The sequence below is a fragment of the Pollicipes pollicipes genome, unplaced genomic scaffold, assembly GCF_011947565.3.
Source record: "Pollicipes pollicipes isolate AB1234 unplaced genomic scaffold, Ppol_2.1 Scaffold_7262;HRSCAF=8765_pilon_pilon_pilon, whole genome shotgun sequence".
Lineage (NCBI taxonomy): Eukaryota > Metazoa > Arthropoda > Thecostraca > Pollicipedomorpha > Pollicipedidae > Pollicipes > Pollicipes pollicipes.
This window is the reverse complement of record NW_023597055.1, coordinates 19950681-19977463: the sequence shown is the minus strand read 5'-3', so window position 1 is coordinate 19977463 and position 26783 is coordinate 19950681. Positions and strand designations below refer to the sequence as shown.

Here is a 26783-nt window from a genome sequence, read left to right as displayed (position 1 = left end):
ATGAGTATATTACAGACGTGCTGCAAACAGGTGTAGTATTAGCACCACCGCCAGCTTCAAGCTGAAAATGACGGCATTCGTCACAAGGTGCAAAGCGCGCTAAAAGGTTGTGGATGCACGCATAACAGCACATGCAATCAGACCGGCTCCCATGGTGAAAACGATGGTTAGATATGATTGACGGAGACATTACGAGTGCTTACATTCTTAGTGCTAACATTTTTTGAACAATTTACTTTCGGGACCTGCGTCACACAAATTCCTCTGAAGTGATAACCCGCCTGCGTCTTGATATGCCGCTTGCTGCAGGGATTTGCCGCCCGGCAAATGATCTGGCAAATGCATACGAAGTGTCAAAAATAGCCAGAACCACCCTGGCGCACCTTCGTGGTGAAGTGAGATACGTCTCCAAGATAACCACCGTCCTGACTCGGTGTCATCTGCTAATATTTACCGGCCGGCACTCTCCAGGCGGACTTAGCTTCTTCGCGCAGTGTGCTGTCAGTGGCCGGGTGCTTCCATGGAACCGTGCTTCGCTTTCCCGCGCGTGATCGCAACAAGCGAGCCTTCAGCCAGACGACACCCGCAATCAGACTTTGCACCGTGCTCAGCGCTGTGAAAACATCACCCAATGAACGCTCCACCATCGTCATGGCAGTAGACAAAGCGATGTGCTCTTTCTGAGGCATTAGCCAACCGTAGACGCGTCACACAAGTCGGAATGTTCGAAGCAAGCTATTTAAGACACATCGCAGCCCGCAGCTTTGTCAGAGTTGTCAGTCAGGTAAGATCATCACCACGGTGTGTTAACTCAGCAATAACCACGCAGCGGCGCTCAGCAGCTGGCGTCTGCGGAACCCAACCGAAAGTCCGTGTGTCTAGTTTTGGTGACCTGCGGCTTCAGATTACATACCCAGGTAACAACATGCATGCCACATCATGTATGCTTAAATCATGGATGATGTGGCATGCATCATGGCATGTGATATCATGAAAAAGCGCCAGGAAGAAGAACCTCTCCTTTTTGTGAGAATTTGCCGGTCGGCTCTAGCCGAGCAAATTTGGAGACCTCCTTTGCAACTGCAGCATGGCTCTACCCGACTGACCGATGACTTCATGTCCTTGACCTGAGCTGCTAAACATCGCCAAGCTACTGAGACTTTGTACCGAATTACCGCGAAATGGCTCAGTATGTAGCGTAACCCTCTTGGCTAGTGGAGGCATAGGCATATGGCGCCCTCTCCCCTCGGCCGCAGCCTTTTGTCCGATGGATTCAACTCCATCGTCCCTAAGATCCCAAGAATTTCGTGCCCACTACGGTCTGGCTTGAACTGTCCATACCTGAGTAGCCGAGCAGCAAACCCATGTTGCCGCCCATGGCTGGCAGCAGGTCCAGAAGCGTGAAAGACGGCTGCTCCACCAGAACATCTTTCAGAGGATCGAAGAAGAATGTGACAGATGGTTTGGTAACATTGCTGCTCTCGTCCCGCTCATTGTAACTCTCGGCATCCATCTTGTCCTGCGGCAAGTCAGTCATCACCACCTGGAGGAAGCTTGACGTTTTGTAGGTGATATCACGGAAGAGCACGTGGCTGGCTCTGGGAGGCGATCGATGAGCCTCTCGAAAGACTGCGTTTGCGCCGCTCACAACACCTCGCTTGGTGAGAGGTTGTTCTCAGGCCAAGCTAGTGTCTGACTTAGTGGGTCCATCCTTGGAAAGGTAGCTGCCGACACAGGCAGGCGGTGACCGGTCTGTCAAACGGTAACAGATTCCCAGCGCGCGCGACCGTGGAAACAGGGCTCTAGCGGACTTTCCAAACCGTGTCTCAAGCTCAATCCTGTGGGCAACGAGCTCAAAGTGATGGTCATTAGAGGTATGTGGAGACGGGCAAGGGTTCCAGTCACCTGAATACAGGGTGACGGGCAAGTGCATATCGTCAAGTTGACTCTTGGGGGACGGAGAGCCGCCCACTCCAGTTGCGTCTTGTTCCCGCAAGGTGGCAGGCCGATCACCGCCTCTGGTGTCATCCAGGGTGCCCTGCATCCCGCTTCGTGCGCCATCCGACTCCAGACGCAATCAAGCAGGCACTGGAACAGGTTCATCGGGTGCGATCGACTTCCCGAGACTGGGTGACATTGAAATGCCTCTTAAAACGTGCCCTCGCCTCCCTAGGAATAACGTGTAAGTCAAATACGCGGAAGGGCATGCCATCCACATACTACTTCTTTCAAAGATGTCGGTCTGTGTTCTAGCGTTACGCCCATTGTAGCTGGGAAGCAGAAGTTTTCAAGATAATGCACTTAATGGAATATACAGACAAATAACCACCCTGAGCCACATGCGATATGCTACGTACCTTTCGACATTTGCTCATTGAGTAGAAAGATTGGGTAGAAAGTGAGAAAGGCATATCATTTTGATCCGCAAGACAGCCGTTACATATCTCATCTAGTCGTTGAGACGACGGTACTCTACAGTCCGGCGTCACATATAGTTGCACTCACGAAGATGCCCGAAACCAGATTTCCAACTTCCTTACTTCAGCTTGTAAAGTGTTATCATCAATTTATCTGATAGACACACTGTCTTAAGCCTCTAGGATGTGGTCTGGTTTTGTAAAATGCTTGCAGACGTTTGGATGAAGGGCAGCCTTTGTTCGCGAATTTCGAAGCTGCGTATACTTATCTGTGTATTTATGTTACACCATAGGTCTGTCCCCAATGAATGTCTGAAGTGAACCCATTCTGGGACCCGTATCCTACAGAGGCGAGCCGCACAAAGGTCAAAATGCTCCACAATACGTACGCACAAACAACAAAAATATGGCACTAAAATAAGGGCGGACACTGACAGGGATGCAGCACAGCTTCATTACATTAACCGACGCTTTGATGCATGTGTACACTGCGAAGTATTCATGGAAGAGAATCTGAGTGGTAGCGCATACTCGCAGCCTTGCCGTTGGGTAAGCGCGATGGGGCTTTGCCGGCAGCGGTGCCATGATTAGAGGGCAGACTTAGGAGGTGGTCCTACCGTGTACTCCGCACGTGATTATGGCTACCTCGGTTAGATAGAAAGTTTGCGGTTTTAGATTCAGTCTCCCCTGTAACGCGGATTTGGCTTATAGTAGTATATAAGGGCCCAGTCAACCAAAGCATTCACACACGCCAAAAACGGGATCACATTTTTGTTTTCGTCAAATGGTTCGAGTGATGCATGTCTACACTGCGAAGCATTCGTGGAAGACAATTTGGGTGGCAGCGCATACTCGCAGCCTCGCCACTCGGTGTGCGAGATGGCGTTTTGTCGGCATCCTTTGAACGGCTTTAGGCGGCCCAGCAATTTTTGAACGGCCATCATGTTCTTTGCTGACCCATGTGTATGCACTGAAGCTGCAATTTTGTTGGCAATTTAGAATGATCAATCTGGCGTGTCAATGCGGCGAAACAAGGCGGTGCCTGTGTAGTTAATCTGCCATTTTGTTCGCAATTTAGAGTGATCGATTGGGTCAAAAGGTTGGCTTGACTCGATGAAGCAAAACAAATAGATGCATCCCAATACGCTGCAGAAGGCACGGGGCCCGAGGTGTCAAGTAAAACTATATTAGTTGAGTAACAGGGTTGAAAACCGGCTTGGGATAAAAAGCTCAGAGTTTTGTATTTCAGGTACTGGCGAAAAGGGTGCTGCACTTCCCTATCCAATAACCTGGAAAAGATGTTGTTGTTGAAGTTCAGATTCAAGACAAGGTCAAGTCAGCCAGATGCACATGTTGAAGTTTAGATGGAAGCCTTAGAGAAAACAATTATACGCTTGTAGAAACATATGTAAGCATCAGACACGATAGAAAAAAACTCACTTGAAGGTATTGGCATGTCTTAAAAGTGGGAAATACTGCTCTAGGCATAACATTGTACTGTCAATTAAATGTGCTTCCCAATATGTTATTACTTAGACACATCATGGGGCACCCTTATTATGTTACCATCGCTACCCGACTGGCTGTGTTCGAATTGCCTTGGTAGCGGACGGGGTGACTCACTTGTAGCACTTGAACTCACCGTAAGGTGGCTTATTTAGTTATGCGGGTGACTATTTTCCCGTTCCAGCACTGCATTAACTAGCATTTGCCTTATCGGTTACGGCACTTTTCTAAGTTATGCGACTCCCAGCTTAAGGTGGTTGAGAGTCAGCTAATGTCCGTTGATGCGACAATGCGCGCTGACGTACCTCCGACACAAATAAGTGAATATAAATTGTTTGCATTGAACACGATATGATAAGTGAGGCGACGAAATTCTCGTGACGTATCTGCGACGTCATTAATATCTGGGTGCCTTTAAACAAGGCGGCGCTACCAAAGTCTGTGCAAGTTCGTGTGCTTCTAATTCAGAAACGAAAGGATTGAAGAGGATGCAAGGTTGCGATTGTAAATTGCAGGGAATGTCTACTATTTAACACGCGCTCGGGTAGCCAACTAAATACCACACGCTCAAGCGCGGGGGGGTGACAGACCCGGGCCATCATCACTATGCCTCTACACGTGTTTGCATGATTCGGCCAATTGACGTTACCTAGGGTACACCCTCATAGATCGATCAATGTGAAGCTTTCTGGGCCGCTATGTGCATTTTGAGTGCACTGATTTCAATTTAAGTGAACAATTTTACTCATTGGGAGGGAAAAGTATTATTATGAGACTTATATACACTTCTGACCATGTGAGCTTGGCAGCCAATTTGTGGATCACCATAGCAGATTGCAGTACTTTGCGCAGATTACAGCACTTTGAGGTAGTTTTTGCTGATAATGTCATCGGTTGTCATGGGCGATGGGGGGACACTAAGGCCGGCCAAATGGACGCCTGAGAGCTGATCGGCGTTTAAAGATCAGCGTCGCATTTGTACTTGAAAACATCGGAGACACTGCCATTTCGAATCGTCAATCATTTCTTCGTGACGAGGACTGTTATACGCTATGCAGTGTATCGTAGGCACATTGTGATCTTTTTCCCGGAAAAGCGTAGCTGTGGAATATTTGTGGAGAGAGGGAAACGCGATTTGGACCTCGTTATATTCAACGCACCATCACAGAGCCAATTTTCAATGTCAATGTTGTTCCAAGTTTGAGATAGGGGAGGGGGGGGGGGCAACCAGCCCTCTTGTCCACGATCCGCAGAAAGAACCACTGATGCTCTGGCTTCTGATCGGTGGTCCCCATTTGTGAAAGACCGGACCATTAACGTTGGAAAATTATTTTTCCATCATTTTGCTGAGTTGTATAGCATGACATAGATAAATTGCACCAAATATAACAACAGTGCCGTAAGAAGAGGGGGAGAGTACAGGGGGCACGAGCCCCCTCCCCTCAGATTCCGAGGGGTCTGGAGGGCCCGCCAGGGCAGACGATCGAGGATCCGATCGGAGAGCGTAAGGGCACCAAGGGTTGGGCGGAGTCTTCTTCAGGCGTCCAGCCTACGGGGACGGCCCGGAGGTGACAGTCAGAGGGTCCCAGACCCGCAGGTGACAGTCAGAGGGTCCCAGGCCCGCAGGTGACAGTCAGAGGGTCCCAGGCCCGCAGGTGACAGTCAGAGGGTCCCAGGCCCGCAGGTGACAGTCAGAGGGTCCCAGGCCCGCAGGTGACAGTCAGAGGGTCCCAGGCCCGCAGGTGACAGTCAGAGGGTCCCCTGCGCCGTTCGGGAACCCTTTGAGTCGATAAGGGCCTATAGGGCGGAAAGGCACCACCAGCACTGCAGAGTTAGCTCCGCGCCGGTATTGGCCTGAGGGCCCGCTTCACCAGCAGCAACAAAGCCGGGGTCAGCACTTCACACTGGTCGGGCCCCTGTATCTGTCAGGGGCCCGCAGTGCCCGACAGAGGGTTCTGTGTTGGCAAGATGTGCGGAGTCGACCAGCAGCAGTGCGGGTGAGGCCCGACAAGGGGCCCGGGGTCCACTGAAACCAACGATTAAGTGCCTGATTGGGGAGAATAAAGGTGTGAAGGGTGGCTCTAGGTTACACAAATGATCCTGGTCCGTAAGGCAGTGACCTGAAATATCAGACAGAAGGCCTTTTGCACTGATTGAGGACCTCCTCAGACAACGCAGGTGTCTATGTCGGCCAGAGACCACCAACACGGAATAGTTGTCTTCGAGTCGGACTGAACGCCGGGAGTCTATTCCCCAAACAAAACCAGGGCCTGGCCCACGATTTGCATTGGCCCGGGTCCCTCAAACAATGATCGGGCCCCCGTGTCGGCCATAGACCGACGGTGCCTAACAGGGGCCATGTTTCGGCACGTAACCCCGAGTCCGTCAATGTTTTTTTTTTAGGAGTCCTGGAGAGGGGCCGAAGTGCCCCTCGGGCTAAAGGTCAATGGCCTGATTGGAAGGCTGAAGCGGCCGAAGGGCCTCCGAAGGACCAGCGGTAAGTCACAATAAGGACGCCCCCGACCCGTAGGGCCGTGACCTCAAATGTCAGTCGAAGAGCCTCTTGTATTGACCGGAAGTCCTTGGGACAGCGCCGGCCCCTATGGCAGCCAGAGACCATTAACAACGAACAGTCGGCTCAGCGTCATTTGGGCCCGTGGATCCATTTCAGAAGCATGAGCCGTGCCGAGCCCGCGATTTGCACTGGCAGAGGTCCCTAAAACAATGGGGGCGCCTGTATGGGGCACACAGTGGGTCTTGTGTCGACAAAGAACGCCGAGTCGGCTAGCGGAATGTTTGCTGAACAGGGACAGTGACGGCACCCCGAATGTCAAGGGGTCCTTTGCGCTGGTGGAGGCAACAAGAACACAAGAGGCTTTCATCTTCCATTTAGCTTCATTGTGTGTTAGCTCCGTAGGTCTGCACGTTCTGAATGTCGCACTAAGAGTAACATGTCAGTGCTCTGCTAGGTTTACTTAAGCACCCCACGAACTTGGGGTAATATGATGGCTAAATTTAAAATAGAACATATCAGTGTTTGATCACTTAGCCCCAATAGCCAGACAGCCCTCGCTGTGTTGCTCACTATTGGATCTTTTGTAATTATTAGGCCTGACTTTATCACCGGGACGCGAGCAGGCCCGTCTGACTTTGTCACCGGGACGCGAGCAGGCCCGTCTGACTTTGTCACCGGGACGCGAGCAGGCCCATCTGGCTTTGTCACCGGGACGCGAGCAGGCCCGTCTGACTTTGTCACCGGGACGCGAGCAGGCCCGTCTGACTTTCGGCGGGTGAAGTCGCAGCCGCAGCTTCGAACTAGCCCTCTGAACTGGCATTGGGAATCGCTTGCTTCCTGCGCCAGGTGTGCCAGCTCGTGCGGAATACTCGGGACCTGCAGGACGTCGAGACCGAGGGCATCTTCAGCCGGCAGCAAATCGGTCACTCAGCCTGGCAACTCATCCAATATCGATTGGCCGTGGCCAATGGAGGGTCTGGATGTCGCTAAAGCTGTCGTAATTCGCTCCATCAGCCGGAAGACTTATTCATCCGCGCAGCATGTCATGCACGTATCCTGCCTTCAAATGGTTCGCCTATAAGGTGGATGTGGCTTCCAGCCTGATGCAAACAGGATTTATGCGACACTCCGGGGTGATGAAGCCGGCGCTGGAGGAGATGGACCCACTGTAGAACATCTGGTTCTGCGTTAACGAAATGGCTTGGCACGGTCGACAGTCGTATGACTAAAGCCTTTTGTCAAACGAGAAATATCGTTATCAATTGCTCTGCATTAAATATCCATAGCCGAAAGCTCATTACCGTGGAATGTGGTGCGCTCTCAGACTACATTTGGTTTTAAGCTTGAGCAAGCTTTACCCGCTATTTGCTGGGCAAAGTTGTTGCAAATTAACGGTGCGCTTTGCATCATGAAGCTAGCAGCCGTCAATGCCCAGGTCTAGTAATTAACCACGCCCCAGTGTGCAACTGACTTCGCTATTCCTGTTAGACGCAGCCGTGCAATGCGCTGGGACAGGCCGGAGCCGGAATCCCGGGCCAAGGAGCTCCGCACATTCCCTTCGGTGCACCGTCCTAGGCTGCGCCGATGCCTGCCCATTTTGTCCCGTCGGGTGGTTTGCCCGACCGGGGTCCTATCTAAATGTCAACTGGGATATAGAAGTTCAGTGGGTTCGTTTGGGGTCAGTTCACGGGAGGGCGGCAGTTGTGTTACACTAAATCATGTGGCAACCCATGGGTGCAGTATTGAATCCATCTGGTGCTTCCGAAGTCACAAATAATTCCTTATGCCGAGTGCTTCTGTGGCGTCAAACGCAGCAGGTCGTCCTCGAATAACTTCCTTTCTGGTGTCTATATTACCGCCCCAGTTCTTGAACCGCCTTTAAAATAAGCACGGCTGTGGGGCTTACTCATGTATTCATGTATGGCTTGATTTTGATAATAATTCCAACCCCAAGCGCGTTGCAGTACGTGCGATCGTGCATGTCCCTTGCCATGCGTGCGGTCCTTTCAGCATTAAAGATGGTCCCCGGTGCCTTCACAAAGAGTTCTTCGCTTAGGGGCGCGCGGTCGGGACGGTACCACCTTGTATATTTAGCCTTGATCAGACCCCTGGTATCTCAAGAGCTAAAGGGCTAGAGACCACAAATTCATAGGGTAGGTGCTGGTCAACTTACACTCATTTATACCAAGCTTTGAAGTCCCTTAATCGTAAGCTTTCGGTAAAATTAGGGCCGACAAGGCCCAACCCAAGGTATGTGTCTGAAGTGCCTCAGACCTCCTCTCGTTACCAGCGTTAACCGAAGTGTTCCTATTTGAATGTATTGAAGTAGATATGATAAAATAAGCTCACTCATAGGTATATTTACTTAAAAAGGCTGCTCTAGACAATACATTTCTCTCTTTAGTAAAAAGACTTCTCAATGCCTCGCTGTTTGGTTACGTCATCGTACCTTGCAGAACATTGCTTGAGGGTCAATTAACGGCCGTTTGATGTGGAAATCATGTTTACGAACGTCAGATATGAGCAATTCGACGATTTTATCCGTTTTGGCCTTGATCGCCGCATGACCAATGGGGTGACGGGATTTGAGTAACGTTCGTATAGCGCCATAGAACTTGAACCTGAAATAGCCTTCCCGAAATAGTCTGCGCATCTTTGGGAGCGTGCAAGCTCAGAATTAGAACGACTTCGGCCCTGAGAAGGGCAGGGCTGCGAACTGCTTAAAGTGATTTTTGAAGATGGCAGTTTCATTTCAAAATACCATGTAAATGTGGAACACTCCCCTTAGCCTAGGCATCTTTTCTAATCCAACCGGCGCTTATATATGGTCCGTTTTCATATTCGACCTTCTGAAGGTGTGTATGTGACACATGATGATAAACGTAACACAACTTTGAAGCTCGTTTTGATATTCTCCTTCAAATACGGTTTAAAACTACGCTAAGTAGCATGCTTCCGAACACAAAGATTGTTTGGGTCATTTCAGGTCAGTGTCCTCGCCCCATCTTCATGAGGCCAATAAATATCTGCCGACATCCTGACCAGAAAGCAATTCGAAATGAGCATCAAAAACTAGCCCATAATGTTTTCCAGTGATACAAACGCGCTGGCTTTGACCTTGATATGAACTTCGCATATGAGGAAAGGTCAATGAAATCAATCTTCATTACATTTCAGTTGTGTAGTTGCCGAAAAAAAAACATCTAAAGGCCTTCAGATTTTATCTAATGCTGCGCTATTGTACTAAGGTAAGCAATTCTCTAGGAAATGCCTTCGCTATCAGGCGTGATCTGACTTTGATCTGCTACAGGTCATTGACGTTCCATGGCATGCTTACTTTTTTACCAAAAGATTGGTTATCAATTCCTGCATTTATACAAAGTTCGGCGACTCGCAGCTGCACCGTATAAAAACTATACTAAAAAAGCCTTCGGGGTGAAAGTGACCCTGCACTCGAACGCATGCTAAACAATCTGACAGATGTACGTATTTGAAAGCATGTGTAGACGGTGCGGTGGTTAATGATAAATGCTAGGGTATTCTCCAACTTATATCTTTCTGACTTCTGGTAGTGCGGGCAAGTCAACTTCTACTGATTCGTGCACTGGGCCGTCAAAGGCCGGGCGAAACTATGCGCAAACCGATCCATTCCAAAACGATCACCGAGACGGAAAACAGCTAAAAAAGCTCACCAGCTCCTACACTTAAGGCATGGTAAACTCTCCAGGTGTTTAAGGTACGACTTTAATTTCCACACTCAGATATTCAGTGCTCATCCGAGTATGTCGGGTTGCTAGACATTATTAACCCTCTCAGCAGTCAGTGGGATTGTGAGAAACGGGACTGTCTCCGTCTCTCACCTGCCGACGAGACTGTGAGAATCAGGGCCGTCTCCGTCTCTCACCTGTCGATGGGACTGTGCGAATCAGGGCCGTCTCCTCCTTTCACTTATCGGCGTGACTGTGAGAAGCGGGGCCGTCTCCGTCTCTCACCTGTTGACGGGACTGTGAGGAGCAGGGCCGTCTCCGCCTCTCACCTGTCGACGGGACTATGAGGAGCAGGACCGCCTCCGTCTCTCACCTGTCGGCGTGACTGTGAGGAGCAGGGTCGTCTCCGTCTCTCACCTGTCGACGGGACTGTGAGAAGCAGGGCCGTCTCCGTCTCTCACCTGTCGACGGGACTGTGAGAAGCAGGGCCGTCTCCGTCTCTCACCTGTCGACGAGACTGTGAGAAGCAGGACCGTCTCCGTCTCTCACCTGTCGACGGGACTGTGAGGAGCAGGGCGGTCTCCGTCTCTCACCTGTCGACGTGACTGTGAGGAGCAGGGTCGTCTCCGTCTCTCACCTGTCGACGGGACTGTGAGAAGCAGGGCCGTCTCCGTCTCTCACCTGTCGACGGGACTGTGAGGAGCAGGGCGGTCTCCGTCTCTCACCTGTCGACGTGACTGTGAGGAGCAGGGCCGTCTCCGTCTCTCACCTGTCGACGAGACTGTGGGAAGCAGGACCGTCTCCGTCTCTCACCTGTCGACGGGACTGTGGGGAGCAGGACGGTCTCCGTCTCTCACCTGTCGACGAGACTGTGAGGAGCAGGGCCGTCTCCGTCTCTCACCTGTCGACGAGACTGTGAGAAGCAGGGCCGTCTCCGTCTCTCACCTGTCGACGCGACTGTGAGGAGCAGGGCCGTCTCCGTCTCTCGCCTGTCGACGAGACTGTGAGGAGCAGGGCCGTCTCCGTCTCTCACCTGTCGACGAGACTGTGAGGAGCAGGGCCGTCTCCGTCTCTCACCTGTCGACGGGACTGCGAGGAGCAGGGTCGTCTCCGTCTCTCACCTGTCGACGGGACTGTGAGAAGCAGAGCCGTCTCCGTCTCTCACCTGTCGACGAGACTGTGGGAAGCAGGACCGTCTCCGTCTCTCACCTGTCGACGGGACTGTGGGGAGCAGGACGGTCTCCGTCTCTCACCTGTCGACGAGACTGTGAGGAGCAGGGCCGTCTCCGTCTCTCACCTGTCGACGAGACTGTGAGAAGCAGGGCCGTCTCCGTCTCTCACCTGTCGACGCGACCGTGGGGAGCAGGGCAGTCTCCGTCTCTCACCTGTCGACGCGACTGTGAGGAGCAGGGCCGTCTCCGTCTCTCACCTGTCGACGGGACTGTGAGGAGCAGGGCCGTCTCCGTCTCTCACCTGTCGACGGGACTGTGAGAAGCAGGGCCGTCTCCGTCTCTCACCTGTCGACGGGACTGTGAGGAGCAGGGCCGTCTCCGCAGGTTAAGAGTCCTGCGGCGGTTGACGGTCACCCTGAACGTTAGTTTGTGGCCAGGTCTGCAACAGCCACATACAGCCAGCCCTGAGCTCAGGCGTTCGGCCTCCCCGCAACAGCCGGTCAAGTTTATGTGCATTGTTTTGGGCCCAGTTACATCGCCCGAGCGTGTACCAGTTCGCCGTCGTTAAAACAACGCACTTAAAGCAGCTTACGTAACCAACCGACCTTATAGGGCCACCCTGCGTCCATCTGCCAATAGCCTCTTACACTAACGACCCTGGCGGGAAAATTTATAACTTGTTGTCGGGATGTATAGATGGTGGTTTTTGAAAGTTTTAACATACAGTTGTTAATTATTTAAAACTGTATACACTCCTGAAAAAACTGTTTTTTCTCGATACATTCCAGTAAGAAAATACAGCTGGAATTGGAACCATAGGACGCAGTGTCATTGTCTATGAATAAATAGTTTTCAACAAATTTATATTGCGGACTGCAATACCTTCCAGACTGTGGGACTGTCTATTGCATAAGGATGCCTTAAGAGCACTGTGTTCGCAAAAAGCAGAAGACACTGGGTCAACTCGAGCGAGTGACCAGTAATACCTAACGTAAGGTCGTCGGATACATGACCTCACATGATCCACGAGGTCAATGCACGTGCCACCATGTGTGTTGAATAGAAGTGAACGCAGACATGGCCCGCATTTGCGTGAGCGCCAACCTTGAGTGCTGGTTCATGATTGTATGCATCGCGCTCTGGATCAATTTGTACATTTTTCCTTTTATATGAATTCAGATGAGCTATGGGCAACACAAGCGTGGTACGTTTTTAGGGGGGCGGAGAACATCCGGTTCATGGAGACAACACACGGCTTTTCCGGAACTACAACTCAGCCTAGCAGAGAGCGATAGGAGTGGCACACCAATGATAAAAAAGCTATCCAGAACACAATGGGCAGCATTCCTTGATGCCCTATGTCTATGGCATTTGTAGTACTCATATGCATACATGTATATACCTATGTATATATACATCTATAGAAAATCAGTAACAGCTTGATGCTAAGGTCAGCAGTCACCATCATTTATGCAACTTCCAACATTTGCATACCTTGTGTGTCATCATCAAAAGAATAGCGTGAAGTATAATGAACTAAAAGGACATGTACCCGACATCCCTAAAAATGGCAACAGTCACAGTTTCAGCAATTAAAAACAACCTCTCTGCGCACAAACACAGCAGCTTAAAGTATGCAAAAATCAAGCAACTAAAAAATATTTTAGACTTAGTATGAAAAAGCCTACCTTGTAGTTTGCAGAAGGCATGCAGACCTCATCATAATTAATGGTGGCTTGTTGTGGTGAATATGAAGTCATTCTAAAATGCTAAGATCGAAAGAATTGGTGCAACGCCAAAATATGGAAATTGTTTAATGTTGAAGTGAGTGTCACACACAGATGAATAGCATCGGATGGGCAAAGAATCTGGGATAGACAGAATGTTGTCTGCATGGCCAGATCTTCCCAAATGCTCCTGTGCTCTGCAGAGCAAGCTACGAGGGATCAGCCCACGCAAGATGCTCCACACGAAGGGACAATATTTTTTAGATGACTGCATAGACGGGATATTTGGGAGGCGTGCTATCTAACTTCAAGAAAGATCCGACATTGAAATAATTTACCAACATGATTTTTGGGAACAGGACAGCGTCAATGCCTTGTAAAAGGTTTGTAAACTCCTTCTCATTTAGATCAACTGCTTACCAAAAAAGCCACCCAACTATCTATTTAGCCTTAGGACTTCATGAACAGCGGGAACTTTTACATACTTGCACTCAGGAAGTTTTTCGATTGTTAATCATTACGAATGGGGAGCCGCTTCCCTTAAATAATGATGCGAGCCAATTAAGCCAGGAATAAAAGAGGCTATTGTTAAAACTTAAACGGAAAGCTCTTTAACTAGCTGTTTTCACGCCATATAGTTCAATATCGTCGGGAATGAATTACAAAAGATCATTCAAAGACCAGTAAGCGTGGGTCGTCTGTGGACAGATGTTTGAAATTTGCCTTGTAACTTTCGAACTCGTACATACAGAAAATGCAAAGAGCCAATCTCATTTTCATCCTCCTCCTCCATAAACGTTGTGGCAGAATGCTGGGATCAATGTGTTACCCGTACCCAGACAACAGAAAAGAGTCGTCAGTATCTCGCTGATAAAATACGGGTCGGAAGTCAGGGGACAGTTTAGCAAGTACTTTTCGTGAAAGCACATCAAGATCTTGCCAAAAGTGATCCAAGAGGAAGTACCATTCTCAAGGCCTCTTTCTGTTTACGCAGTTTGTCATTGCAACCAATGAAGAGGTTGATGGCAGCGAGTTCTAGGAGAGAGCGAAAACGGCATGCGGTAAAACTTATGAACGTGGAGTAGGATACAGAGAAAACGCCCACGCAAATGTCTATCGCTTCTGTCAGCGGGATATTTGTTTTGTTCAGCGTCAGAGCTGGCCATAGTCACGCGTTTCGAGAACTCGTGTTGTGAAGGTGTCTGTGCAATTTGAATAGACTCAGTCAGAGAGTATTCATTTTTGCTTCAAGCTGTAAGCAATGGTATCAGTCACTAGGATATTTCATTTGAGGGTGTACCACAAGAGGAAAAAAACGGTCTTAGAGGCGCAGAGAGTTTGTCGTCTTTTGGAAGGCCATTTAGGGCCCCAGAAGTACTCCCGCAAACATGAATCTACATGGAGCTGCATGCATGAGCTTGTTTTAATCCATTCCCAACGCCTTTATGGCGTGAAAACAGTTAGTTACGGAGTATTTTCCGTTAGCTTCTCAATGTAAGCTCTTTTCTTCAGGACTTTATCGGTTGAGGTCATTATTTTAGTGAAATGGCTTCTCACTTGCAATCATAAATAGTTCAATAAAACAACTTCGTGGGTGTGAAACATGTAAAACCTCCGCTGTTCATGACGTCCTGAGACTTATGAAATAATGCATGTTGTCCTATTTCGGAAAAAAGTCGATACAACTGAAAAGGAGCTTGCTCCTACAAAGCAACAGCCTCCTACAAAGCTGTATTCTTGCTGTCCCTAATAACCCTATCAGAAAATTTTTCACTGTTAGATCGTTCTTCAAGTAAAAACGATGACCTTCCAAAACATGTTTCCTCTGCAGTCATCTCAAATACTGTTGTGCCTCGTGCAGAGCATTTTACGTGGATTAAACCCTTTTACAACGGAGAGTCTACTACAGTTTCTATACTGCAGAGTACAGAAGCATGTGAGAATGGCTGACCGTTCAGGTGATATTCTTTCTGACCTCGGCCCTTCAACCATCTCAGGCAATTCACTTCTATGTAACACTTTAAGGGGGGTGATTCATACTTGCATGGATTTTGAACTGAAATAATCAGATTGAAGATCTTACGGTGCAGCTCATGGCCATACCCCTTCTAAGACCTAAAATAATTTGGGTGCTAAGCTTAAAGACCCCGAAGATGTGAGAGAATGGCTGTGGGAGAGTATTTCAAGGGCACCATTGAATGTATGACGTTATAGCCACGTCATATAAATCCTGTCATTTCATCGTTCATGCGCCGATCACGGCTAAGAATGATAAAGTTGTCGAGTCGTTCATATATGACGTTCGTGAACACGATTTCCGGGCATAGCTGCCGTCAATGGGCTCTCAATCAATGTTGTGCAAAGTACGATTACGCAATCAAACAATGGCGTATTGAGAAGCATATTCACTAAAAAGAGCAAGCTGTGTTGTCTAGAGCAGTCTTTTCTACTGGAAAGTATACCAACAGTTATAAGTGAACTTTTGTCACCATATTCGGTGTTTGGTTCATTGCCTTCAAATGTGAAACAATTCCTACAACCCTTGGTTTATAGGGCGTTGCAGCAATTCTCTCGATCTTAGGATTTTAGAATCTTTACCATAAAACGCTGCCATTGAACAACATGGGTTTGCATGCTCCCTGTCCTCGGTCTATGACGTAGCCTTTTCCGTATGCATTTTAAAAGGTCTTGCACCGCATGATTTTTGTATGCTTCAAAATGTCCTGTTTGAGTGCAGAGATTTGCGCTCAGATTTCGTAACTGTGACCGTTGCCATGTCTGGCGAAATTGGTCAAATGCACTTATATTTAGTTTTATATTTAATCGAATTTCTGTATCCTTGTCCTGATGATCATACACAATTCATCGAAGCGTTGACAGTGACATAAATGATGCTGCTGTCCTTACGATCTCGTTCTTACTGTTGCGTGCTATCCAGGATCGTTCCATACATAAGATTACATATAGATGGACATATATATATATATATATATATATATATATATATATCCATGGAAAGATACACAGACGGACAAACAGACAGACAGTAGGACAGATAGACAGGCAGACAGACAGACAGACAGACAGACAGACGAACGGACGAACGGACGGACGGCGGGCAGGCAAGCAGGCAGGCAGGCAGGCAGGCAGATACATAGATATATAGACACACAGATAGATAGATAAATATATAGATACATAGATAAATAGACAGATAGATAGAGATATAGATGGATAGTCTGGTACGTCTACGAACGTTCCAAAACTCAGCAAAAATAACTTCTAGCTTAACACAACTTGTAACACAAGGCGTTGACGGAGTACTACTCACACATTGATCTTGATGATGGGAGTGGCGGTGGGCTGCTTCACGCGCTGCGCGTACATCGGCGCCAAGTCTCCGTGCACCTCCACCCGGTACATGCCTTTCCGCCCGATCATGAAGTTGCGGTCGAATTCGCCGAAGCGCAGTTGCAGGATATTCTCGGAGCGCTTCGCTGTGTGGCGGAACGTGTAGCACAGGCCCTGCGGCGTCACGTGCACGTGCCACGTGCCGGATTCGGTGAGCACCGGCGCGTCGATGGTGGCGTCCAGGTGCGGCGTGCAGTTGCCCCACCGCATCTGGCAGTCGTCGATGACGGCCGTGAGCGGCATGGAGAGCTGGCTGTACCACTGATCTGGTGGGCCATCGGTCGCCGCGTCGAAGCCCGACCAGGGGAACGGGCCGCGGCCACGAAGCATCGACCTGGAGCGCGGGCCGTGTCGGGTGAGGCTGACTGCTGACTGAGGAGGTATGGGGTCATCGGGAGCACGACGGGGGCTGAGGTTGATGCTCGCCGTGCGGCGCGCCCACATGGGCATGTGTTTACGTCTCAGGTCAAGGATATATAGAGCACGTACTTCTGCACGGAGCGCATGCTTCTGCACATGCTTCTGCTCATGCTTCAGGACAAGCCTCTGGACGGTGTTTGCCCATTGCGGAGACCTGTGGTATTTGTTTCTGGAAGATACTTTAAAACAGCAATTTTGATTACAACAGCAACGCACTTTGAGTAATATGTTAATCATACACACGCCCGCATCAGGACAGACTGTCGAGAACTGCCCATGTGAAGCGCCGCACCGCTGCTCATACCATTCCTGGCTGCCAGTCACCATCTATTCTCGCGCCCTGATATCAAATTACTCGCCTTATGCATTGTCGTGCTCTCACACTCCTCACGTCTATGAAAAGCATCTGTTTTACCGGGCATGAAATGGTTTATAAGTTCATTTCATAACCATCAGAAATGAATGGCACTCATTCGGTTGAGCGTGCGTAAAGGGTTTAACCCAGAAGCAATTTCTTCAGGGAGTGTTCTGTGTGCTTTGAGGGTTGGAGGTGGAGGAGATCACGGGCTTGGTAAGCCCGAGGATGCCGCATATGGAATGAGTAACGAATCGTGCTGGTTGCAGCATTTGGATAAAGTGGGGTTATGGTACGGGTTTGGGTAAGGCAGCAAATATGAAGTCTTGAACAGCGAAATATCCAACAGTTACTTCAAGAAATGTTGTACATTGTCACTGTTTGTGAGTTTTTACTCATAGTTTACTCTATCCACATCACGTAAGTTGTTCAGTGCATTTGCGAGGAACATTATGCACATAATAATACAACATTCAAAAACCTTATTCCTTGGAGAAAAAAACCTGAAAAATGGAGGCGCGAATTCGTTAATATTTGGCCTTTTATTGAAACGAACAGCAGAAGTAAAATCAGCGCATCTATATGTATGTTCTGGTTTTTTTTTCTCCGAGGAATAAGGCTATTGTGTCTAATATATAAGGCTTCTGTAGTATCTATACGCAAACAGTTTCAATCACCAGGCATGGCGCATCACGTATCAGGCATCACTCATACATGTAAACGATACATATATGCATGCAGACGAATTCAAGTAAACAGTACACACGCGCCACGCATCAATTATACATGCGAGCGATTTCATTTAACACGTGCCAGGGTGGCCGGCTGGATACTTTTCGCTCGAGCGGGGGGTTAATTTGAGTTCCCTGAGGTCTTAGAAACTAAGAGAGCTAGAGACACGAAAGTTACGGAGTATGTTGACCTGTACGTGAAATCATTTAGGTCAAAGTTTCAGGCTCCTAGGTCATGACAATCGTGTCAAATAGGTCACACAAGGTCAAGTTCCAGCTTGGTTTTCAAAGTGCTTCAGAACCTGGATAACTGTTTCTAAGCAAAACGTCACATTATCATTTCAGTTCAGTGATCTTGTTTGACCTTTTGAAGGTCATGGTGACCAAAATCATACAAGACTGCTCTGAGTTGTGCAGTGGAATACGCGGTAAAGTATATGTGTGTTCCTTAAAGCAAAATGCTGACCTGGGTCATTTTAGGTCAATGACCTATTCTGACCTGTAAGAAGTCTACGAAAGATGTAAAATGCGGTTCCTGCTATCGATAAAAGCGACATGAGTGCCAGAAACTATCCCTTACAGCAAACCCTAGAGTGATAAAACAGGTTGGTTTTAACCTTGTTCTGACCTTTGCACCCAACCTTAGGTCAACGTAATTTGCTCATTCAATTGTTGTGCTGCCTAAGAAAGCATCTCAGAGATGTATGACCTCGTCTAACACTGTTGTTACATCAGACTGACGATTCCCTAAAAATTGTCTTCGCTGAATCCATGGCCCGTCTTTGACCTGCCATAGGTCAGCGACCTTACAAGGTACATTTATATTCTATACACCGAACGATCTGCTATTCAATTGTCTACAGCTACGCAAAATGTGGTGTGCCTACGTCGTGCCGTTCGGACACCATTCTGGAAAAACCTCCGTGGGGGCCAAGTTGACCCCCACCCGAGCGCCCTGTTAAGCAGGCATCGTGCATTTTTAAACTAGCAGGCATCACACAGCAAGACGCTCATTATATCCGCATAATCGGCCATGATGAGCCTATATGTTAAGGCCTGGTCGCCGACTTTTTCAGAATGAATTCACGTATTTTCCTGCCTGGATGGCCCTGTGCTTTGTAAGTGACCTTGAGTTCTAAAAGAGGTAACGGTTTCATATTTCTCTGGACGTAGGCGTAGAAACGTTTCAAAAAGTGTGTGGGGGGGGGGGGGCAAGCTCAGGGTGTACTCAGGAACTTTTTCTGGAAAGCAAGCCCGATGACTGGAGCTGTTTCTTTCTGGCTGTTTTTGTTTCGCTGTTTCTGTTTATCGCTGGTGCACAGTCTTGCCCATTCGACGTATCTATTTCATTCGGCAAATAAGGCTTCCCAGTTCCCCAAGGTTATTCGTCCATTTTAACATTGCCGTTTCTGGGAGGAGAAATTCCACTAGCGGGTAAGCATTTTGGGCCACTAAGTAGGCATCTGCCTCCACAGGGTAGGTGCCAAAATACGGTGTGGACATAGGCTGGTGAGAATTTCAAAAGTGAATCGATGCCTCACAGTTACAGATTTTTCACGCGCCTTTATTTCGCTGACTTCTTTTCAAAAGATAAGACTGGTCGCAGTATTCTAGGCAGAAACAAGGTCGGAAGCTTAAAATTGCCAAAACCAATGTGATAAAAACCGTGAAACTGGAGATTGTCTTTTAAGAACCAAGCCACATAATAAAGGCTCGTCTGTCATATGTTTCTTATCTGGACCCTGCTCCCTTCCGCCGTCGGTGGTCACTGCCCCGGCCCGGCTGTCTCCCGATGACTGACTGTGAACTGATCGCATGGTTTCTTTGTTGCATATTTCTGGATCAGCATTACTACCAATTGGTATGTGAAACATTTGTTGGACACCTGTGACAGTATCTTTTTCCGAATTATCTTTCCCCACACCACACCACAGCAGAAAAATAGCCTCCGGGAAGCTGCCTGCCTTAGGTATGTATCGGCCCGATGAACATTTGATTGCCCATCATTCAACGAAGGTGACTTTGTAAACCGATATAATTCAGACGACTTTTCAGAATCTTTATCTGGGTTCTACAGACATTAAGGACACCGCGAAGGTAAATTAGATCGATATGTCTGATCAAAATTTGAAAGTAAACATTTGACTGCAGTTCGAGTGGTCAACAGTGGGTATTAACATGGCCAAGCCGTTCTTGTCTGAGATGTTCACTATTCAGTCAGAATCGATTAGTGCTTCAATTTATGTCACGTGCTTTTTAACATGCCCGCCCTCAAATCTTAACAACAAAAGCCTCCACACCAGGCGTTGCAGTTTACATAGTCCACGGAGCGTTAGCCTAGCGGCTAACTTGTAGCTTTGGCCCACCGGTGGACGAAAATGATGACACTTCTGATATAATTAGCTTTTAACACATTAACCGGTTAGTAATATAAGCTATTTGACATAATTTTGGGCATGCGCGCCCAAAAATTTTAGAAACAAAAACCTCGACCCCGGGCTTTGCAGTCTACGTAGGCCGCTCAGCGTCGGCCCAGGAGCTAATACTGAGCCATGGCCAACGTGTGGACGAAAATGATGACGCTTCAGAGAGCAGTATCTTTGAATGCTTCATGACATCAAATCTTGCACTCAGAAGGCAGTCTGGGCTCATCTTTCACGTATGTGATCTTTAGATTGATCATATGAACGGATTGGCCTTTAAAGCACCGCGCACTGCGGCTGGTATCTGATGTTTGAATTGGAAGTGTAAAGGTAGAATCTCTAGGTTTCGTGTTTTTTGTTGTTGTAATTATTCATCTACCCGGGAGACAGATTAACACGGCGCCCGCTTGGCGACACGTGCAGTGGCCGAAGCTGTTCAGTTTTGCGGAAGCTGCAGCCCAGGTCATCGAAGTCCTTACCTCGAGACTGCGGGCAGGCATGTTCAAACATTTTGATGTTATTTGTTTTACTAATCCACTATAAAAATGGACGTTTTCAGGCAAACATGGGATGGCCTTGTTTAGCTTTTTTTCGCTCAACAATAATGAGACCCCTTATTTCCTTCGGAGCAAGGGGCTCCTAATGTAGAACACCATGCATACATTGCCGTTTCCGGTCAAGGGCTGAAGGTCCACTCCGCCCCATCGCAAAGTGTTTTCTGGCTGTCGTTCTGGCAACAGGGAACAGGATCTCCTGGTCCATCCGGAGGCCGGAAGAAGGAAATATTACACCACATTGTTCAGAAGACCTGCCTGACATGGGAGGTCTTCTGACCCGCTCAGTTGGCCCTGGATCAGCACAGAAGCCCTCACTAACGCGACAACATCCCTGATCGCCGCAGGTAGTTTAATAATTATCACATAGACTCCGGTTTCACGTTTTTTTGTTTGTTCTTCAGAGGTATTGAGGACTCCCTGAACGTAGATTGTAGATGAAATGGGGGTCCCAAATTTGTATTAGCATAGCTTATCCGTGTTCGCCCTAAAATGTTCAAGATTCAGTCAGAATTGATCACTGATAAGCTATGTAACATGGTTTGAACATGCGCGGCCGCAAGCCATGGTAAGAACAGCCTCGATACTTGGCGTTGCAGTCTCCATAGGTCGCGCGGCGTCGGCCCTGTGGCTGAACACTACGTGGCGGTCAATGAATAACCGAAAAAGATGACGCATCTTGGAAAAGATAGCTGGTGAACTAGGTAATCAGCATGTACGATTAATGTAGTGTAAAAGGAAGCCAAACACAGTCTTAGTCTGAAAAGTTAAGGGGGGCAATTAATACTGCTGCACCCTCCCCCCTTGAAACGTGTGGGCATGGTCTCCTGCCCCCTCCCCTCCCCCCCCCCCCCCCCTGTTCCTACGCCTATGTCTCTGGATTTCAGCATGAGTGCGTTTTGTCAAAAAAGGTCACCGAAAGGGCATTCTCTGTGTTGTTTTTAGCTTCTCGCAGGTTTTCAGCATATCTCAAAAGAACAGGGCTCATGTACACGCCGACACAAACTATGCCCTTCCCCCCCCATGTTTTTCACACAGTCCACACTTAATTTGGTAAACCACGTTTTTTGTGTATAAGCCCCTTGAATCCCAGACTTGCATAACTGGCACGTATTGCCCCCGAGCCCTTCATCTTTCAGCTGGAAGATTTCACCAGTGACTTTTGTAGCTTCTTGTCTTTCTTGCAAGCTATGCGTGTTTGAAAGTTATGCGTGCCTGAGAACTATGCATCTTTTATTCTCTATCCATATGTTTGATTTTCAAAAGCAAGTGCTCATCTATGTAAGATATTGCTGAGAATCCGTCGTCTCGTAGAGTGTGTTCGCGTTTCCTACTTCCCCTCCCCCTCCATATGCCCTGGATTGGCTTACTTCTTCCCGCATAGAAAATCTCTTTTCAACAGCAAAGCCCATATTTTGTGTATTTTCTTTCTTTATTTTCACTCCTTGAGTTATATAGAGCCCTGTGCAGCATGCTGTGAATTATATTGTGCTTAGTGAAAGTTCGATGCGCGTTGAGTGCGAATCAATGCGTGGAAGAATTATACCAGAACTGATGGGTTTGCTAAATAGCTCCGGTTCTGAGGTCGTACGGTTGTTCCTCCTTTCCAAAGTCAATAGCATATCCCAATATTGGACCTCCTTTCTGGCCTTTGTATTCTCTATCGTAAAAGCCAATTGGAATGCGGATTGTACATGAACTCCAAAATACGTTTACGTTGTTTACTGTTCGTGTCACTGTAAAAAAGTTTACACTCACCGCGCTCCCATACGCCAGCATAACCATCGATGCTTGTATCCAAGAAATTTTGTTTTTATGGGCTGCCGGCCAGGGCCTCCGTTTCAAATTGGTCAAAATATATTATCGTAAGGGGATGGGTTCTCAATAGTTTTGCCCACTTTCTGTCGATGGTAATCGAAATCACGGTTTACGAAATTAAGTACAAACTTTGTGAAAAGTGGGAGGGCCATGGTAACTGTCGAGGAGTTCAGGCGCCGTATTCGTCTAAGATATAATGAGCACCTGCAAGACGCTCAAAAGAAAACAGAAAGCTCCCGCCGATCATCATTTACTTTTTAGACACGTACTCGGGCAGAAATCCGGGAGGTACAGACACTTCACCCTTTTAGAGCTTCAAGTCATCCACAGAGCGCAGAACCATCCAGGCAGGATGGCAAGTAAACTTCTTATAAGAAGTCGTCGGCCAGACCTTAACGCACAGGGCCCATCATGCCCGATTATGTGAATGCAATTAGTGTCTTAAACTATAGGGACCTGGCTAAAGCGCGAGGTCCCACGGCCATGTGGAGAGCAGCAAAGATCAGTTTGCATGATGTCAGAGCTATTGCAAGTCCCCGGTAGGTTATCCCTTGCCCTGATTCACCGTTATTCGCTACGAGGACTGATGTGCGGGAGTCGATGTGGTCACATGCCGTTTCCAAGCTGAGGAAGAAAGAGCTTCGCGAAAAAAAACAACAGTGAATTGGTCTCAACGGCATCTTGCGACTGGTAATCAGCTATATGTTGCTGGGGGTCGGTGAGTGGTCCCATAAGGACAAACAGCATTTATTGACTTGATTACAGGTGGTCAGTCAGATAAGATAGTCAATAATTGACCCCGAAAGGTCACATTTGCTGGAAAAACAAAGTTTTCAGCTTTTCACACGCATATGTACCAGACAATGACCCGTAGCGGCATGAGACTTATGTCACATTCAAAGGCACTGTAGCAGGTTTTAGATGTGATGAAATATCCTCACTTGCTTCTATTGGTATTCTTTAAAGTGGAAAAACGGCTTTAAACAGCGCAATCTTTACTTGAGTAAATATGCTCCTCAACGCGTCTTTTTTTCATTGTGCCATTGTGTCTTGTACAGCACTGATTGAGAGGCAACTGACGGTCGTTATGTCTGGAAATCGTGCTCTTGAACGCCAGATATGAACAACTCGTCAATGATATTTTTCTTGGCGTAGATCACCACATGCCCAATGGAATGACAGCATTTGAATGGCGTTATCATGGCGGCATGGATGCCTGGCTGACCTTGAAATAGCCGGCGCGAAAAAGTCTGCACATTTTCGCGGGTGTATAGCCCAAAAAAGGAAGCTTATGCTTTAAGAATGGCAGGGCTGTTAACTGCACCGAATGATCTCCAAAGCGACGAGTTAATTCAAACACGATACAAATGTGGCGTACCTCCTTTACACGGGCATATTCCTGGCTTGATTATGTGCCTGATACGTATGATATGATTCTGATATGTAGTGTTGTGTGAATCGAGTAGACATTTATGACATATGACAATATAACAGTGTCAGTTAATATAACGGTGTCAGTTAATATAACAGTGTCAGTTAATATAACGGTGTCAGTTAATATAACAGTGTCAGTTAATATAACAGTGTCAGTTAATATAACAGTGTCAGTTAATATAACGGTGTCAGTTAATATAACGGTGTCAGTCCGCCGTGTGCGGTCAGCGGCATCGTCCGTCGCTGCCCGCCGCTAGTGCCCGTTATAGATCGCCGTGCGGTCCTCCAAATTAACCGTCGCTTCTCCGAAACCAGAAAGGCCAGCAACACATTTTGTTGTGTCCAAATACGTGCAATGGACGTCTTAGAGGCTGCTGGAAATTGTGGCGCAATTGCATGACATTCCGGATAGGTATTCTCAGAAAACCTAAGGGGTCCTCATACCCCCTAAGTATCAGGGCCAGGAGCCTAACCGCGTAAGATTTATGGCAGCAGCATCTAGCTTTCGGAGAGAATAGGAAAAGAACCATGTGATCCCTTGAGCTAAAGAATATGACATACAGGGCCTACAATAACAGCAGCATGGGGCCACCGAAAAGTGGGGAAAACCGAGGTCCAATGCGAAGTGTTTTTAAGCGATGGAGAGTGCCCTTGTAAGTTAACAAGAAGCCCCTCCCCGAAAATAGCATGGGGCCCCCCGCAGATGGAAGTAAATAGGGAAGAGCACGATACCAATGTAAATGGGTCACTGAACATCGAAAGAGCCTATGTACCGTAGGCTTCTTTACATATAGGGTTCCCGTAACAGCGCAAGGCCTTCTGAGTCAATGTACAAAAGCCAACACCAATGTGAAGGGCCCCAGAAATTTCGGAACTGTTCCCGGCACGCTAACATATGAAGCTCCTGCCAGCAGCACAAGGCAGTCTTAGCATCTTAGCAAATGAAAAAGACAGACTTTAAAGTTTTCCTCACCTCATCTCATTTGGGGATGCTTCGTTCAAATCTATTGCTCTCTGCTGCCCGGTGCAATTTTGTAAATCGTTCTTTTTGTAAATTAAATGCAATTTTTTGTTGTAATTTTTTAAATGTAGATGTAAAATGTAATTTTGTAAATGTAAATAAAAAAGCGCGATGATGCGTTCAGTGTTTTACGCAGCATTGGACTTCTGGTCTGATGATAGCGAGACCAGTCCAATACGTGATGATCCGAACCCTCACTTGCATGATCGCGCAGGGAAGGTGGACAAGGTATGGCTAGATTTCGAATTGTGAAAATGTGAGCTCTGAAGTGTGACATTCCCAATTTCCCTTATATTCAGGATGTTACCAATTCTGGCTCCAAAGCTGTGATGCGTTGGAGAAGCAGCCACACCGCACCGCTGGTACATTTCGCGTTTGAAGGGGCGAAGACCGATGTCACCTCAAACGGGCCTTGGCTTCATCTTCTCGTGCCTGGTGGCACATCGGAGTCTTGGTATGCTGTGATTATGTTCGGTGACAATGCGAGTGTCCTTGCATTGCGTGGCGGACGCCTTATTGCGAGCGCCCGTGTGTCAGGTTGAAGTGCAGTAACGTTTGCTGGCAACTGATGTTGGTTGTTCATGAGTGTGCGCAAGCGTCAGTTTGTGTAAGTGACTTGGTCGTCATCCACCATAAATCGCTTCAGTGCGCGAGTGTGAGTGTTCAATAGATTGCGCCGGTAACTGGTTTGGCTGCTCTATGCTGCATTCTTTCAAGTCTAATGGAGACACTGGATGTCAGAAGTCCATTACAAACTACATTACAATTGTTAAACAAAGGAAAAATGTACACTGTGCATATGCCGCTGGGAATATGTCGAGGCAGAAGTCATGATAGTGGGTAGAGAGGCCCAATGACTACAAGGAGAGAGAACACACCGACTACCATTGAAATTAGCACCAATGCATCACATTTCATTACACATTTGTTCCAGAGGCTTCACTGCACCGGCCTCCCCAACATTCCCTTTCCCCCGCCTCCACTGCCACCGACACCGCATCGCTTACTTGTTGGCCGGCGAGCGGGGGCACACAGTGAAGCTTGGGAACTGCATGTGCTCCTCTTTCCTGATGTTGGAGACCGTCTCCTGGCGGTACAGGTCCCACTGCTGCTGGGCCAGGAAAAGCCACAGCGCCAGCAGCACGGCACGGAGAAGCACGCGGCTCACGCGCGTCGTCGCCAGCAGCCTCGCGTGTGCCATGCTGGGGCGAGGAGGCGGCGCGGCTACAGCGCCGCCCGGTGCGCCGGTTTGGCCGCCGCTCGTAGCGTGACACATGCCACGACCTGAATCTGGGCGGTCGCAACTGTTAGTCTTGTAGTCTTTGTCATCTTTTTTCGGGATTTTCACTGAGCAGTATTAGTCGGAATGTTCTTGTTTTTTCAGCTCGAAAAAGATGAGAAATGTGAGCTTGAAAGTACCAGACATGGTACTAATGCCGAGCTCGGATGACGAATAAACGTCCTGCTTTCGGTGAATCTGCGAGGCGCTGTATTCCTAATGTGGCTACATATCACGTCAGCACTCGTTTCTGCACGCTGCCCCTCAAATGATAGGGCAGACTGGTCGTGTAC

At 48.1% G+C, this 26783-nt stretch overlaps 1 protein-coding gene across 1 annotated transcript; it reads right to left on the bottom strand.

The window, feature by feature from the left end:
* Positions 1-26412, bottom strand: LOC119113541 (uncharacterized). Its single transcript, XM_037237841.1, has 6 exons — positions 26219-26412; positions 16376-16789; positions 11663-11756; positions 1906-2088; positions 1342-1519; positions 1-613 (listed from the first exon to the last, which is right to left on the bottom strand). The coding sequence occupies exons 1-6, from the start codon at positions 26410-26412 to the stop codon at positions 444-446; spliced, it is 1233 nt and encodes a 410-aa protein (XP_037093736.1). The 3' UTR covers positions 1-443.
* Positions 26413-26783: the final 371 nt, after the last annotated feature.

What these genes read in the sequence shown, in the direction of transcription:
- LOC119113541 (XM_037237841.1), bottom strand. Translation starts at nt 26,412, where the DNA reads ATGGCACACGCGAGGCTGCTGGCGACGACGCGCGTGAGCCGCGTGCTT. An exon ending in CCTCACAGTCCCGTCGACAG is followed by an intron (nt 2,089 to 11,662) that starts GTGAGAGACGGA and finishes AACCTGTTCCAG; the next exon opens with TGCCTGCTTGATTGCGTCTG. An exon ending in GCCCGTCACCCTGTATTCAG is followed by an intron (nt 1,520 to 1,905) that starts GTGACTGGAACC and finishes GACTTGCCGCAG; the next exon opens with GACAAGATGGATGCCGAGAG.